At 39.9% G+C, this 14,919-nt stretch overlaps 1 protein-coding gene across 1 annotated transcript in view; it reads left to right on the top strand.

Moving 5' to 3' along the window:
- LOC122795582 (zinc finger protein 354B-like) overlaps positions 1 to 893 on the top strand; it is a 697,034-nt gene extending 696,141 nt beyond the window's left edge. Inside the window, exon 5 of the mRNA XM_044063832.1 lies at positions 266 to 893. Coding sequence (XP_043919767.1) covers positions 266 to 432 — 167 coding nt within the window. The 3' untranslated portion in view covers positions 433 to 893. The remainder of the gene's footprint in view (positions 1 to 265) is intronic.
- Positions 894 to 14,919: the final 14,026 nt, after the last annotated feature.

Raw genomic sequence — 14,919 nt, 5'->3', positions numbered from 1 at the left:
AGAAAGTAATTCTGATTGATTTGCTTATTCTCTGTTTGAGAGGACAGCTGTTTATGCTAGTGTTATAGTGAATATTTAAATCATTTTTGACCAGAGTAGTTGTGTATGCATTTTGTTGTAATTAAGTTGTTCCAGCTTTTCTTGTTGGTTTGTATGGGGATGTGCATTAGATGAGATACAATTATAGTACATGTAATAAATACAGTAAGATAATTATGACCAACAGAAGCATGAATGCATTTCATACAAATGTATTGTTTTCCAGAATATGTGCATAACTTGATGCAAATGGAAGAGGAAAAAAATATTGGAATCTCGGGCGAAGCTTTGAGTACTTTCAAATCACCGTCACAACTGCCGATAGATTTCTTCTCCAGCCATCCTGAGAAATCTGTTTTAACAGATAATCCTGTATCAACTTGTATAAAATAAGTAGTGCCAAGGCAGAGAAGTACAACAGCTATCAGTAAGGTGCTGTGAAGGCTGCTCAGTTTCCTTTTGGTGTGTAGTACACCAGAGTGCCATTAAAGTTCTCCTTAGTATTTTTAAGAAGGCAGTGTGTTTTTCAACAATGTGATATGCAGTGCTACCTTAGAAATGTTCTGATACTCAGGTACTATTTATCAAATATGCACACCTCTCCCAGGTAGTCACAACCTATCATCATTGTCTGTTAATATTTGAACCTTCCTTGTTGCACTTTGGCAAGTACACTAAATGAGCAAAATAAAGAACATTTGTATGTGTTATTTTTTGTGTTTTAAGAAAACTGTTAAAACATTTTCATTATTTAAATATTCTTGCGACACACTGCCCCTGCTTATAACCTGAACAGTGGAATACTTGAAAAATGTTTAATAGTTCATTGAATTAAACCATTCATTTGTAATACATTTTGACCTTGAGTTTTTTTATTAAAAATTGTTATAGTAATACATGATACTCTGTCAGCAGTTTCTACTTAATATAAGGGTGATTGTTAACTTACTAGAACATTTGCAGTTGTGGAGTGATGAAAGGTAGTGTTATGTTAACAGAAAGAAGGGTAACTCTCGAGTCCAGTTGTTTCATGTGGTACATGTTGAAGCATAAATGGTCCCCTTTTTTTCTCACTGAATTGCATAAATGTAGAAAATTTTGGTTGGCATTATTCTGTATGGCACATAGGATAAAAGGTTAACTTAAGAAATTACATTATTTACGAAATCTATATTGAAAATAGAAAATTATGATTGTTCATAGAACTGCATTAATAGGCTTAACTACCAAGCAGTTGACAACTTCCTACATTCCTGTCCTCCTGTAAGTCTTCTACTTTTGGCTTTTTCCATTAGGGGTTGCCACAGAGGATCATCTGTTTCCATTTCTTCCTGTCCTCTGCGTCTTGCTTTGTCACACCAACCACCTGCATGTCCTCGTTCACCACATCCATAAACCTTATCTACAGCCATCCTCTTTTCCGCTTACCTGGCAGCTCCATCCTTAGCATCCTTCTTCCAATACACCCAGCATCCCTCCTCAGCACATGTCCAAACCAAAGCAATTTTGCCTCTCAGGCTTTGTCTGCAAACTGTCCAACCTGAAATGACTCTCTAATATGCTCATTTCTAATTCTGTCCATCCTGATCACACACAATACAAATCTTAACATCTTTAACTCTGCCACCTTCAGTTCTGACTCCTCTCTGTCAGTGTCACCATCTCCAACCCATATAACATAGCTGGTCTCACTACCATCTTGTATACCTTCCCTTTCACTCTTATTGGTACCTGTCTGTTACAAATCACTCCTGACACTCTTCTCCAGCCACTCCACCATGCCTGTACTCTCTTCTTCACCTCTCTTCCACACTCACCATTACTCTGAACTGTTGATTCCAAGTAGTTAAACTCATCCACCTTCTCCAACTCTACTCCCTGCATCCTCACCATTCCTCTATCCTCTCTGTCATTCACACACACACACACACACGCACATACACATACACACACGCACACACACACACACACACACACACACACACACACACACATTCAGTTTTAGTCCTGCTGACCTTTATTCCTCTCCTCTCTAGAGCACATCTCCACCTCTTCAGGGTCTCCTCAACCTGTGCCCTACTCTCACTACAGATCACAATGTCATCCCCAAACATTATAGTCCACAGGGACTTCTTGTCAGATCTTCTCTGTCAACCTGTCCATCACCATTGCAAATAAAAAAGGGCTCAGAGCTGATCCTTGATGTAATCCCATATCCACCTTAAATACATCCATCACTCCTACTGCAGACTTCACCACTATCACACTACCCTCATACATATCCTTTTATCACTCTTACATACTTCTCTGCCACTCCCGACTTCCTTATACAATACAACAACTCTTTAGGCACCCTGTCATATGCTTAAGTCCACAAAGATACACTGAAACTCCTGACCTTCTCTATACTTCTCCATCAACACTCAGAGCAAACATCGCATCTGTAGTGCTCTTTCCTGGCATGAAACCATAGTGCTGCTCACATTAATCATCACCTCCTCTCTTAACCTAGCTTCCACTACTCTTTCCCATAACTTCATGCTGTGCCAATCATTTTTATCCCTCAGTAGTTGCTACTGCTTTGCACATCACCCTTATTCTTAAAATTTGGTACCAAAACATTTCTCCACTCCACAGGCATTTTTTCACTTTCCAAAATTTTCATTAAACATTCTGGTTAAAAACTCCACTGCCGTCTCTCCTAAACACCTCCATGCTTCTGTAGAGTCCATTTTCAGATTTCTGTAACATATATCCACATGCCCTTCAACCGTTGACAGCTTCTTCTAATTAATTCATGTGTGTCACCAAAACATGAAAACAAAAAAAGCATATTTGTTGAAGGGGGGGGGGTCCCCATAACTCTTTTAATGTAATGTACTAAGTTACTCACTGGTCACACATTTGTAAGGAAAATGCAAATACATGAAAGGGCTAATGTGTTCTAAATCCATTCTGCAGTATTTCACAACTAGCAATATTAAAAAGTGCAGCTGGAGTTCAGATTTCTGATAGGAAACAACAATCATCATCATCATCAAACAGTTAAATGAGAGATGAAAATACTCCCAAACACAACAGCAGCTGAATTATGTTGCCTACACCACATGTACAAACAGCAAAACCATACTTAAGATAAAACAAGTACAAACACAGCTAGCATGTCTTTGTCCCATTCAACAGTGGAATTGCACTCCAGCATTACATTACACAAAGAAATTACATTAGCCCCTTCATAAGTGATAAGATCTTTGGTAGGTGAGTGATATAGCATTCATATGTTTTTTTTCTTTTTCCCCTTGATCTTTGTCCTCATCATGCATGCTCATCATCCACCTCCTCTTATAGGACTTAATGTTACACTAGAGCTGTCGATTTTGGCCGTATTACTAATTTCAGCAGCCTGAGGATATGGCTTCAACGTCTGCTAACCAGGATCGCTCATGTTCAAGGCAGACCATAACTATATCCCCAGGATGGAGAACTACCCAACAGCCCTGCTGCACTGTCAGTTTTCTTTCTTTTTTTTTTTACTTCATTAGTATGAATCATCCCTTCATTTAGCAGGCAAGCTTGTTCTCAAAGCCAGACAAAGCAGGCATGAACACTTCTGGCTTTGAGATGCATGCATGCACTAACTTTTGGTTACTGTGCTTGCACATCATGGGTGTTCGTACTACTGCAGCAAGGTCCAGTCTTCATTAAAAACAATGGGAGCAGAGAACTGATCCATCCCCATCGCTCCCATAGATGGTTGAGCATTTGAGTTTTCAAGTGTCACTCAGACCTCAGACATCTACAAAATATTTTAAAAATTTGATCATGTGTTATGCTGCATGCACTTCGCTGTTACTGACTGACAGTAACAAAACTACAGCTGTTATTATTACTCTTCCATTAAAGCCAGTCTGTCTGTCATTAATGCCTGATTGCCTCTTGATTCATATATTTATCGATTCATAAACTGTTACTAGCCTAAGAACCTTGGGGGTGGGGCTTCTAAGCTAGCCAAGTTTTCCCGAAAGAATAGTGATGTCCTGTATCCAAATAGCACATGGAGAGCCAGACATTTATAAGTTGTCTCCTGTCCATTGGGGCATAAAGGACATGGGTGCCAGGTCCAGTGCAAATTTCCTATTCCCCATCCACTGGTCTAGGTTGTGCTTAAACTGGGTAATAGATGAACTCAGCTTCACATGGATGGGAAGCCTGTTTTCATAGGAGGGGCTGTCTCTGAGACATATTATCTGTCTCTCCAGCATGTTCTGTTTGTCACAGACAAAATTCAGGTCCTTAGACCTTGTATTTCTGGTACTCTTTGACTTACAGTTATGTAGGAGATTCATATGCGTGGTGTTTGTGGATCCCTTGTAAGCCAGGCATAGATCACTTCTCAACAATTTATAGGAGACTGAGTGGAGGGAAAAGGCTTTAAGGTGCTCTACATAAGGTAGGTTTGTTAGTCCTTGTATTTTTTGTAAGGAACCTCTGTGGTCGATGTAGTTGATGCATATGCCTGGTTAGGTACATACCAAAGGGAGCATCATACTCTGATTGGTTTGATAAGGGCGGAGAACAGTGGGATAATGACTTCCTTGGACGTAGATACCATGCCCTTACTTATAAGTTGCGCAACATAAAAGGATTTCCTCACCACTGTGATCACATGGTCAAAGGTAAGGCTGTTTTCTACATGCATACCCAGATTCCTGACCACTGGGTCAACTCTTAGAGGTATATTATCAATATGGTAACTAGCTGGCATGGTTGACTTCCCAAAGAGTACAGTTATGGATTTCTTAGCATTGAGTTTAAGACTATGGCTTTGACACCATTTCTTAGAGGTAGACCTTCTTGAAGAATGTTAGTGTCTGCAGGGGAGTTGGTGAGAACCTCCAGCTTGCAATCATCTCCAACCTTAGTCAGCCATAAACCTTCAGCATTTACTTCCATTTCAGAGAAATAGATGCCAAAAAGGAATGGGCCCAGTACCGAGCCCTGGGAGACTCTGCTAGTGACTGGCAATCTTGGTGGAGGTGGCCTCGCCTGTTTTGACCTCCTGAGTCCTATGAGTAAGCCATTTGGCTTATCCAATGGATGATAAAAGCATTGATACCTAAATTAATAAGCTTGTCTATAATGCCTGAGTAGGGTATTGTATCAAAAGCCTTGGCCAGGTTGAGGTAAGCTGTGTGCACAGTTTTACCTTCATCCAGTGCTTTACTGACCCTCTCAAAAGAGTCCACCAGATTTAACAGGCAATGACATTCCTTTAACAAAGATGAACTTTGATGGGTCCAGCATTTTCAGGTTACCTGTATCCTCGTTTATCATGTCCATGATGACTGTTTCCATGGTCTTGCATATAAGGCTGATAAAATTTATGGGCCTGTAGGTACCCGGAACAGTTGTTGGACCTCCTTAGTGCAGGGGAATGACTGTAACCATCTTCCGTTCCTTGGGCACAAAACCTGACTGAAGGCTCCAGAGATGTCATGTTTCATGTCATTTATTAAACATACTGGGATGTTATCAGGGCCCATCAATGCAGTGTTTTTGACCTTGGAAAGTGTAGTGCCTTGATGGCCTGTAACCTAGTAATGGTTGAGGGGATTGTATTATTTGGCATTTCTGTTGGACTGTCTAGTGGACTGGGGAGAGAAATATGAGCTGAACCTGAGAGTCAGTAGGTTAGCAATGACCTCTGGTTCAGTGGAGGGTGATGCCATTTACAGTAAGTTCTACACATTGTTGTGCATTTCCTCTGAGGTTATGGACATAGCTGTAGAATAGTTTGTGGCTGTCCTTTGCCTGAGAAGCTATTATTTATTCAAATTTAGCATTTGAATTAGTAATTAACCCTCTTAGATGCCTGTTTAGATTGGTTGGGGGCTTCTAGTATATATGGTGGTGTTCCCCCTATGCTTGGGCAAGGTTTTTTCTTTTCTTTTCTTTTGTTGTATTGATAATGTGATTCCAGCAAGGTGGCTTGTCTTTTGAGTTTGTCTTGTTCTTAAGACTGAGCACAGCTCACTCTATACAGCTATCAATATGGCTGTACAGAGAGTTCGTAAATAGCTCAAAGTATGTTGTGGTAGTTACTGGGTTTGGTGGTGCCTGGAATTTAGCCAAGGTTTTGCTTAGTAGAGAGAAGTTAGCCTTGGAGTAGTTCCTAAAAGTTTTTGTTTCATTGGATGCCCGGATTTAATTTTTCAAGTAATATTGCCTTATGCTTAGATCTGATGAGTGAAGATATTACATTGGATGAGAAACATCAACCCCCCCCCATGTTCGTGAGTATAAGGTCAAGGATGTTTATTCTCCTAGTAGGAGAATGGAACAACTCTTCTAGGATGTTGGGATAACAAAGTTTAGGAATCGCTGGGCTTGTGCATTAGAAGTGGTGTAGGATTCCCAATCTGTAGAGGGGTAGTTGAGATCCCTGATAAATGTCGTATTGGGTTGATCAGTGAGGGACTCTAGTAAACTGAGATAGGTAGTATGGGTTTCCTGGGACATTGAAGGGGACCTATGGGTTGCAAGGATATTGTGCAACATCCAGTTTATGGCGAGTTGCAGGTCTTTGACTTTCAGTTGGTCATACATTTTAATTAGTCTGGATGTGAGATTGTTTTTAATGTAGACTGAGACTTTTAGTTCCCTCCTGTGCAGTAACTGGTGTAAAGGTGTGAAATGATTATAACATTGCACTGCTTGGGGTACTCTCCATGACTTTAAACTATGTCTCCATTACTACATAGATGTCTGTACTGTCCAGGGAGTGGAGTTTCTTGTTAAGACGTCTAGCATTGAGCAGTACCACCTTCAGATATTACTTCCTAGGTTCAGTTAAGTCGGTAGGTTTATCAGTTTGGCATTGCCTAAAAAGGTGTTATGGGAGGTAGGAAAGGTCTTGGCCAATATCCGAAAGCATAGAGGGGATACAAGTGCAGACCATCCCAGGCAAAGCAGCGTGGTCTGTCAACCATGTCCTGCCAGGCCGTCAGATATTGTACTCCACTGGATTGACACCAGAAGTTAAGCGAGTTGTTAAAAATCCATTATTTTCTGTTGGTAACATGGCGTCATCCTTGGAGAAGGTAGTATGCTGCTCAGTGCTAGGTTCATACCTGCCTGAGACACACAAATGGTGAGCTCGATCATGTCGTAGTTTATATAGTCAAGACAGGTACGTTTCTGGTCATTAAAACCCACATTGACTATGACAGAGACCTTTTGGTACCTGTGGTTCAGTGACATGAGAGCCTGTGTGACTTGATGAATCCTAGCCCCAGAAAGGCAGCTGTGACTCTCTTCTTACTCAGTCTGGTGAGAAGAGAGTCATGGTTAGTTGCCTTTCTTGTCATTTCCAGGGTGAAAGTCAAACTTTTCTTGAATGGTGTTCTACATATTAAGCCACCTAGGAAACCTGTTTCTCCTGCTCCCTGGGATCTCAGATTTATGTTGGAAAAACTGATTTTGCCCCCTTTCAAGCCAGCAGCTTCTGCCACTGTAAAATTCTGCACATGGAAGACTATCCTTCTGCTGGCTCTTACCTCTGCCTGCTGAGTGTATGAACTTCAGGATCTTATGGCTATTCCACTCTTTCACATTTTTCAAAAGGACAAGATGACTCTCGGGGACAATCCCTCTTTCATGCCTAAGGTAGGGAATGAGATGTCAGTCAACCAGACCATCCATCTGCCAACCTTTTTCCTTAATCCTTAAAATAAGAGGAAAGATTTCTCTGCTCACTAGATGTTCATAGACAGCTAAGGTTTTCCTTGTACAAAATAAAGATTGTCAGAAAAACTGACCAACTTTTTGTTTTATTCATGGACTCTAAACTAGGCCAGCACATCTCTAAGCAAACCATTGCATCTTGGATATCAAAGACTATTTATTTCTGTTACACACAGTATGCCTTCCTGCACCAAAGCACATTCCATGAGGGGGTGGCCTCCTCTGGGGCATCCTACAAGGGTGTAGATGCCAGGTCCATCTTGGAAGCAGCTACCCTGTCTTCTGTGCACACCTTCACCAAGCATTTACAAGATTTAGTCCACAAAAACATCCAACAGACCAACCAACAGTAGGGCAATTGTAAAAGTCAAAATACAATTTTTTAAGTGAACACTTTCGTAGTATAGACACACCACTTCTTCAGACCTAAAACACATCTAAAGCTGCATTAATAAATACTGACACCTATTAAATCAGCACCAATCTCATTTAAGTGCTAATTATCCAATAAAACCTGCAGACAAAAAGGAGTTGGTCATACAGCCATAGTGAACCATATAAAAAATAAAACACTGAGAAATCTTGTATGTCGACAAGTACATGTAAAATGGTGCATCTAAACATTAAACACACGTACCTATAAAACATAAAAAAATGTAAAACCACAGAAACTTATTCCAAATGCTATGTATGACACAAAAATTATCATCTATAATACAATAAGTAACATAAAAGTGAAAAAGTATTTCAGTTCATTTAAACAGAGGGCGATTTTTCAAAAAGGGCTTGAGGGGTACCCTGTCATTTAACCCTTTCTCCTTATCTGCCCTCAACCTAATAATCCACCTACTCTCAGAAGTTTCAGTGGAATTTATAGTGTCACCCCCCCCCTCCCACTTTCATTCACCGTCTCAACAACCAGGAACCAGAAAGAATGTGAGATATTAGTATTACAAACATGTTTGGCCAGAGCATTAGTTTGAACACCATTTCTGGTTTTTAAAAGATGCTCCTTGATACTAAACCTAAACCTCCTTGTTAGTCTTCCCAACATAAAAAGATGAACAGGAATTACATGTAGCCAAATATATTGCATTGACACTATTACAGTCATCTCTAACATTAAAAAATTCTGAACCCAAATCAGGGTGTACGAACCTATTACTGGAATCGATTAACTTGCAGTGGTTATAGTGGTAGCATGAAAAGGTGCCTTTCCTACCATTAACAGTGCTCATCCCTCTCTCCCCTCCTGGATAACGCAAAAATCTCTTCAAAGATTTCTTGTTTTTGAAGAGAAAATTAGGTCTATCCCCCACAATATTCCGAATTTCAGGATTCTGTGTCAAGACTGGCCAGTACTTCTAGATCACATCTGTGACTAGAGTCACATTACTGGAATAGTGGGTAGGTATATGTACACAATTACGAGCATTGCTTTTCTTATTCACACACTAACTCACCTGGAAGGCTTCGTAATTGGAAAAATAAGGTTTTCCAATATCTCTACTCAAACTAGCACTATTGGATAAATATATCTTTAGTAGAGTCTTTATAACCCCGTGTCAAAAAAACTCTTTTCTGGGTCGATCAACTCACTCTTAAACACCTCATCTTCCGCTGTCAGTCTAGAAGCCTTCAGAGTTTGGCCTTTCACCACATTTCTAAATATATCTTGGGGATGCATGCTGCTCCTGTATAAAAGGTGATTCCTGTGACAATTCTTTCTGTACATCCTGCTGGAAAGTCTCCCTTCACCATTCTTATAAACACAAATATCCAAAAAATTCATCTCTACACTTGAATAATTTGCATCAAATTTGAGAAAGGTGGAGGTATTGTTAACCCCTTCACAAAAAGCTTCCGAATCAGTGATGTTCCCCTTCCACAGTTAAAACAGATCAACAACAAAACGTCTGTAAAAGACTATATGTTCCCATCTATGAGGTGGCAAAATATACTTACTCTTCCAGGTAGCCCATGGCTACCTCCTCCTTCTGTAAGTATAATTTATGATCAAACATCATGACATTGTTTTTTAGAACCAATGCCATAAGATGGCATATCAAATCAATATGTGAGGTATCATAAGTCCCATCAATGACCAAGTTTTCCCTCAACAGCTGTACTCCCAAATCATTAGGTATGGATGTAAAAAGGGAGCGCACATCCAAGGTGACCAGTATCACAAGCTCCTTATATATATCAGCATGTGTGTTCACTGAAGAGGATAGAGACAGTGAGTATGAAAGCATTGACTTTTCATCGTTTTTTAAAGATATACACAAGCTTGAAGATCTTTTATACAAGAATAAAAGAGTACTGGCACAATGGTTCCATTTGGAAGCCTGTCTCAAGTATAAGGTGGTCCCTCATAGTCTTAGGATTCTTAAAATGCCAACTCAAGGTGAGCAACAACTTGAACTCTTATCTAGATGGCAGCAACTGAACTTGGAAGTAAGCTTTAATTACATTTGCTTACTAATAGAGTTCAGTGATAAAGAGGAGACTATGGTTGTGGAAAGTATTATGTCCCAAAAAGATATGCTTTTTCAAAATTACCCACATAAACTAGTGGAGGAGAGAATGGGTAATATGTTGGATTCATTGTAAGTGTTAGAAAGTAAGCTGCTTAGGCAGAAACTAGGAAAATTACAGAGGGACATGAATGATTTTAAGGTGGGCCATGTGTTTGTATGGCATAAAATGCATCCTCATACAACTGATACCACTAAGACCACCTTAACACAGCAGGGAACCCTGATTGAAGTGATTGGTGAATCATTGGCTGCAGCTTCCTCCAGTGATGACACACACAATGATGAACATCTGGGAGCCAAGCATAAGGCTAATGCATCTCCTTTGATGGAGGATTGTGGTAGTACCAACAAATTTCAGAGCAGCAGAAAGAGGGGGTTTACAGCTGTTTCCTCAGATGTGAGAGATGTTCGACAACTGAACAAGGGGAACAGGGCTAATTCTATGGCAGCACAGGAATCCACAGAAGTTCAAGATGTCGTTTTTTTCCAATGCTCCCCATTCATTTAGATGCACCATCATCTGCTTTTGTCTGCACTATCTGCAGGTTTTATTGGATAATAAGCACTTTAATGAGATTGGTGCTGATTTAATATGTGTCAGTATTTATTAATGCAGCTTTAGATGTATTTTAGATCTGATGATGTGGTGTGTCTACACTATGAAAGCACTCACCTAATAAATTGTGTTTTGTCTTTTACAATTGCCCTGGTGTTGGTTGGTTTGTTGAATGTTTTTGTGGAATTTGTTACTGTTATTTTCATCCAGCGGTTCCTTTATACTAGCTGTGACCTGGTTTGTGTTTGTTGGACTTTTACATAATGTATGCCTTTTCAAGATGCAGGGCTGCCTTTGCTAGGTCTGTCCTGACTGGTATCCTGGATAGATTATCCTCCCTTTAGCCAGCATCGCTCTCAGCTCTGGGAATCACCCACATGTTAAAAATACTGAAACAGTGATTTCAGTTAGGACATAGTACAGTTGTGTTAGAAGTTAACAGTAGATGTCCTACTGATCACCATTACATTATTCCTTCCCTACTGCCTTCCCCTCTTCTCTTCCTCTGATCCTATTCCCTCGGTTGTAAGGTACTACCTAATACACTGCATTTGGGGGAATTTTCTTATCTTTTTGAACTACACCCCTCCTAGCTGACCACTTTCTCTCAGTCATCAGGCTGCTGGCTTGGTAACAGTCTGAGATACTCATACACGTGTGCCTTTATATGCCAGTGCATACACACTGAGGTGACACATCAGATGTACCAGTACCTCTCAACTGTCCCTGATTTTCAGGGATGTCCCTGATTGTGACTCATTTTAGCTCTGTTCCTCTTAATCCCTCCTAAATTGGATGATTTTTGGAGGAAAAAAGGTGGTAAATTGCATTTGGAAAGTAGTGACAATAAGTAAGGGTTGTAGACTTATTTAACTTCAAAAGATGTAAATTAATTCACCTCTTCTTATTCTGTCAGTCTCAAGTTAATAATACTAATATTTTAAAAGTGTCCCTGATTCTGTTGACATTTGTTCCTGATTGGTTGAGAGTTAGCCACTCTGCACTCAGGAAGGTAAAGCTTTGGTACCCTGGCTGGATGTTGGTGGATAAAAACCCATATGTTAAGAATACTGCAGAAGTGATCAGTAAGATATCTGCTATGTTAATTTCTTACACAACTGTACTTATTTATCTGTCTGTAATTTATGAGTGTTGTGTGTTAAATGAAGGGCACTTACTGGTAAGGCATAATTAATCTTTGGTAGTAGAACATTTTTGTCCAAGTCCATAAAAACATTTGGGATAAGAGGGTGTAAGAGCCTGTAACATAATTTTAGTTGTGTAAGAGGTTTTGTAGTAGTATTTTCTGTGTAAATATTGAATGGAAGAGAACAGCCAGGTACAATCCCAATATATTTTTGCTGTGAGATGTTTGGAAAAAGGTTTCCTTTTAAATTGTTTACTTATAACTTAGGAAGGGTAGGTATTTTTTTTTTTTTTGTGGTGGTGGAGAAAAGCATGGCATTTGTTTAGCTGCTGTTCAGGGAGGTAATTTGATACTGGACCATAAACAGCAGCATCGTTTACTGTGCAGTTCACATTTGTGCAGAAATGAATGAGCTGGTGAACTTTCCTAGCCTGACCTTCTGTCATTTCTTGCAGCTGTGGATTTATGGTTATAACTGGACTGTGACTCGCTTGCTGAAATGTAGTGTATTCATCACTCCCGAGAATGTGCCTCTCTGTTTTTGCTCTATGCTGCAGGACATTGGAAAATTGGCATTTTCAGTGTTTTCTACAGGATATCCATGTATGCCACAAGTCCTACCACTCTGTCTCAAACTTTTTCTTATTTTTATTATTTAATTTTTACTTAAGGTTTGCAAGCTCTGCATGGGCGCTACATACATAGTAACAACAGTAAAGCAAGATTAAACCTATAACTACATTATACTGACATAACCTAACATAGATTGTGTGTGTGTAGGTAAGTGTATGCATGTGTATGTATGACTATATATATATATATATATATATATATATATATATATATATATAACATTTATTTATACAGACCCGCACACATACACACACACACAAGAAGGTTTAAAAAGAAGTAGGATCAGGAGTAATACTGTGCATAATACTACTACTGTGGTGCTTGGAGCTAATACTGTGTTCTCTAGATTGTGTAATTAAGCTAGGTAGGAGGTTCAGTTTTCACTGTGGGAAACTTTTGTGTGTGGCTGCAATATCAGGTACATATGGCTGCCTGGGCAGACGTATCCGCTTTCAGTCAGGGGGAAGAATTTAACCTGGGTGAGTATTCCACCATCCCCTTATCCCACTTTTAGGGTTGGGGGTTGACATAATGGTTATGGTGTTTACCTCACCGATTCCAGGTGCAGGGTTTGAGTCACACCTTTGAAAGAAAAATTGGATAGGGTTCAAATGGCCCACATGGACAGCTAGCTTAGTACTTACCTATGAAACTGTGAACCTGTATGGGTTTGTAGGTGTGTATTAAGCTAATGATCACTGGAGCCTTTTTAAGCCTAGCCATGCACCCCAAATCTTGGACAAGTTCTGGTCCCTCGGTAAGCAAGGGCTTAGCAAATGAAACATTTACAAGTAGGGGTCTTGGAGATGAAACATTTACAGTCTGCCTGTGTCCATTGGAGTTGTAGATGCCAAATGATGGGTGAATTTCCAGTTCACTCAGTTGTCTAAGTTGCACTTGAATTGGATTAGGGAGCAAAGTGCAGTTGTGTAAAATTTTATTTTAACAGTAGATGTCCTTCTCTTCACTGTTGCAGTATTCTCAATAGAAGGAATGTACCGCCCAGAGCAGCCCGAAGCTCAGCCAGTATGAAAAAGCCCAAAAAAGATCTTGTATGCAGCATACATCTCATTTGTGCTCCCTGCAAAGAACATATGGCATACAAGGGATATATGGATGCAGCTACCTAGAACTGAATTGCCCCTGAAGAGAACAGTCCCCATAGGACAAAGGAATCCATGCACATTCAGAAGGTAAAAATACAGAACAAACAAGAGGAGGTTGGAGGGAGGGAGCAAATACTGTAACAGTGAATAGAAGTACATCTCCTGTTATGGTAATATTCTCCAAGTAGAGGAGAGAGTGTAAAAGCTCAAGAAACAGTATGGGAGCTGGAAGGATGAGAAGAGCCCTCAACAAACCAATATAAAATAGTTTCAGCAAAACCTGCTCTGGTCCTAGAAACCATAATGCTTAGGGAAGGTAAGCACTGAAACCCAAGTAGCAGCTTCAAGAATGGAATTGGTGTCCAACCCCTTAAAGAAGGCACCAGTCCTAGTGGAATGAGCTCAAACAGAAGTAAAAAGAGATTTGCCATGAAAAGGATAACAAAAGTAAATGGCCTTAGATATTAGGGAAGTAAATACTGTGGGAAGAAATAGCCAGGGAATTGTTATGGCTAGGCTTGTATAGGCCCTAGGGCCGATAGCCTAATACTAACCCATTAACCTATATCTAGGAGATGGTTTACTTAGAAATAGCCAAATCCAAAGACTGGGGATGAAAGGAAACAAAAAGATGATCAGACTTCTGAATAGTCCTAGATCTGATGATGTTAATTTTCATTTTATCCTCAAGATATGGGTTCGGTTCTGAGCATCAGAACCAAACTGTCTGTTACCACAGCTCATGGAAGCCAAAAACCCTCAAGCCTAACCCTTAGACACAATGCTCTGTTCCCTATTACCTCAGATCTTGTTTGCCGCTTTCCATGTCAGAAGTGGTTGCCTTTGCTTGCACGCAGGTTAAGTAAAAGTTTCATTTTTTATTCTTGCTTTCTGACTGTTCATTAGTCTGTTTTAGTCTCCTGTACCTTATCTGTTTAAATTTGAACCCTTTCAGAACTTTCCATACTTTGTCTCCTTTCTCCTTTTTCTGAAATACATTTGTATTCTCGACTGCTGATAAATCCAAAGCCCCTTCTGGGTTTTAGAGATGCCAGAAATGTGATTTTTCAAGAGATCTGCTCTATGTGCCATTCTTTTAGCCTCAGAGCTTTAGTAGAGAGAAAAAATTATTTTGAAGGGCCTTATCCCATCTGC

The sequence above is a fragment of the Protopterus annectens genome, chromosome 2.part2 (genome assembly GCF_019279795.1).
Source record: "Protopterus annectens isolate FY-2018-M chromosome 2.part2, PAN1.0, whole genome shotgun sequence".
NCBI lineage: Eukaryota > Metazoa > Chordata > Ceratodontiformes > Protopteridae > Protopterus > Protopterus annectens.
This window is presented reverse-complemented; position numbering and strand designations above follow the sequence as displayed.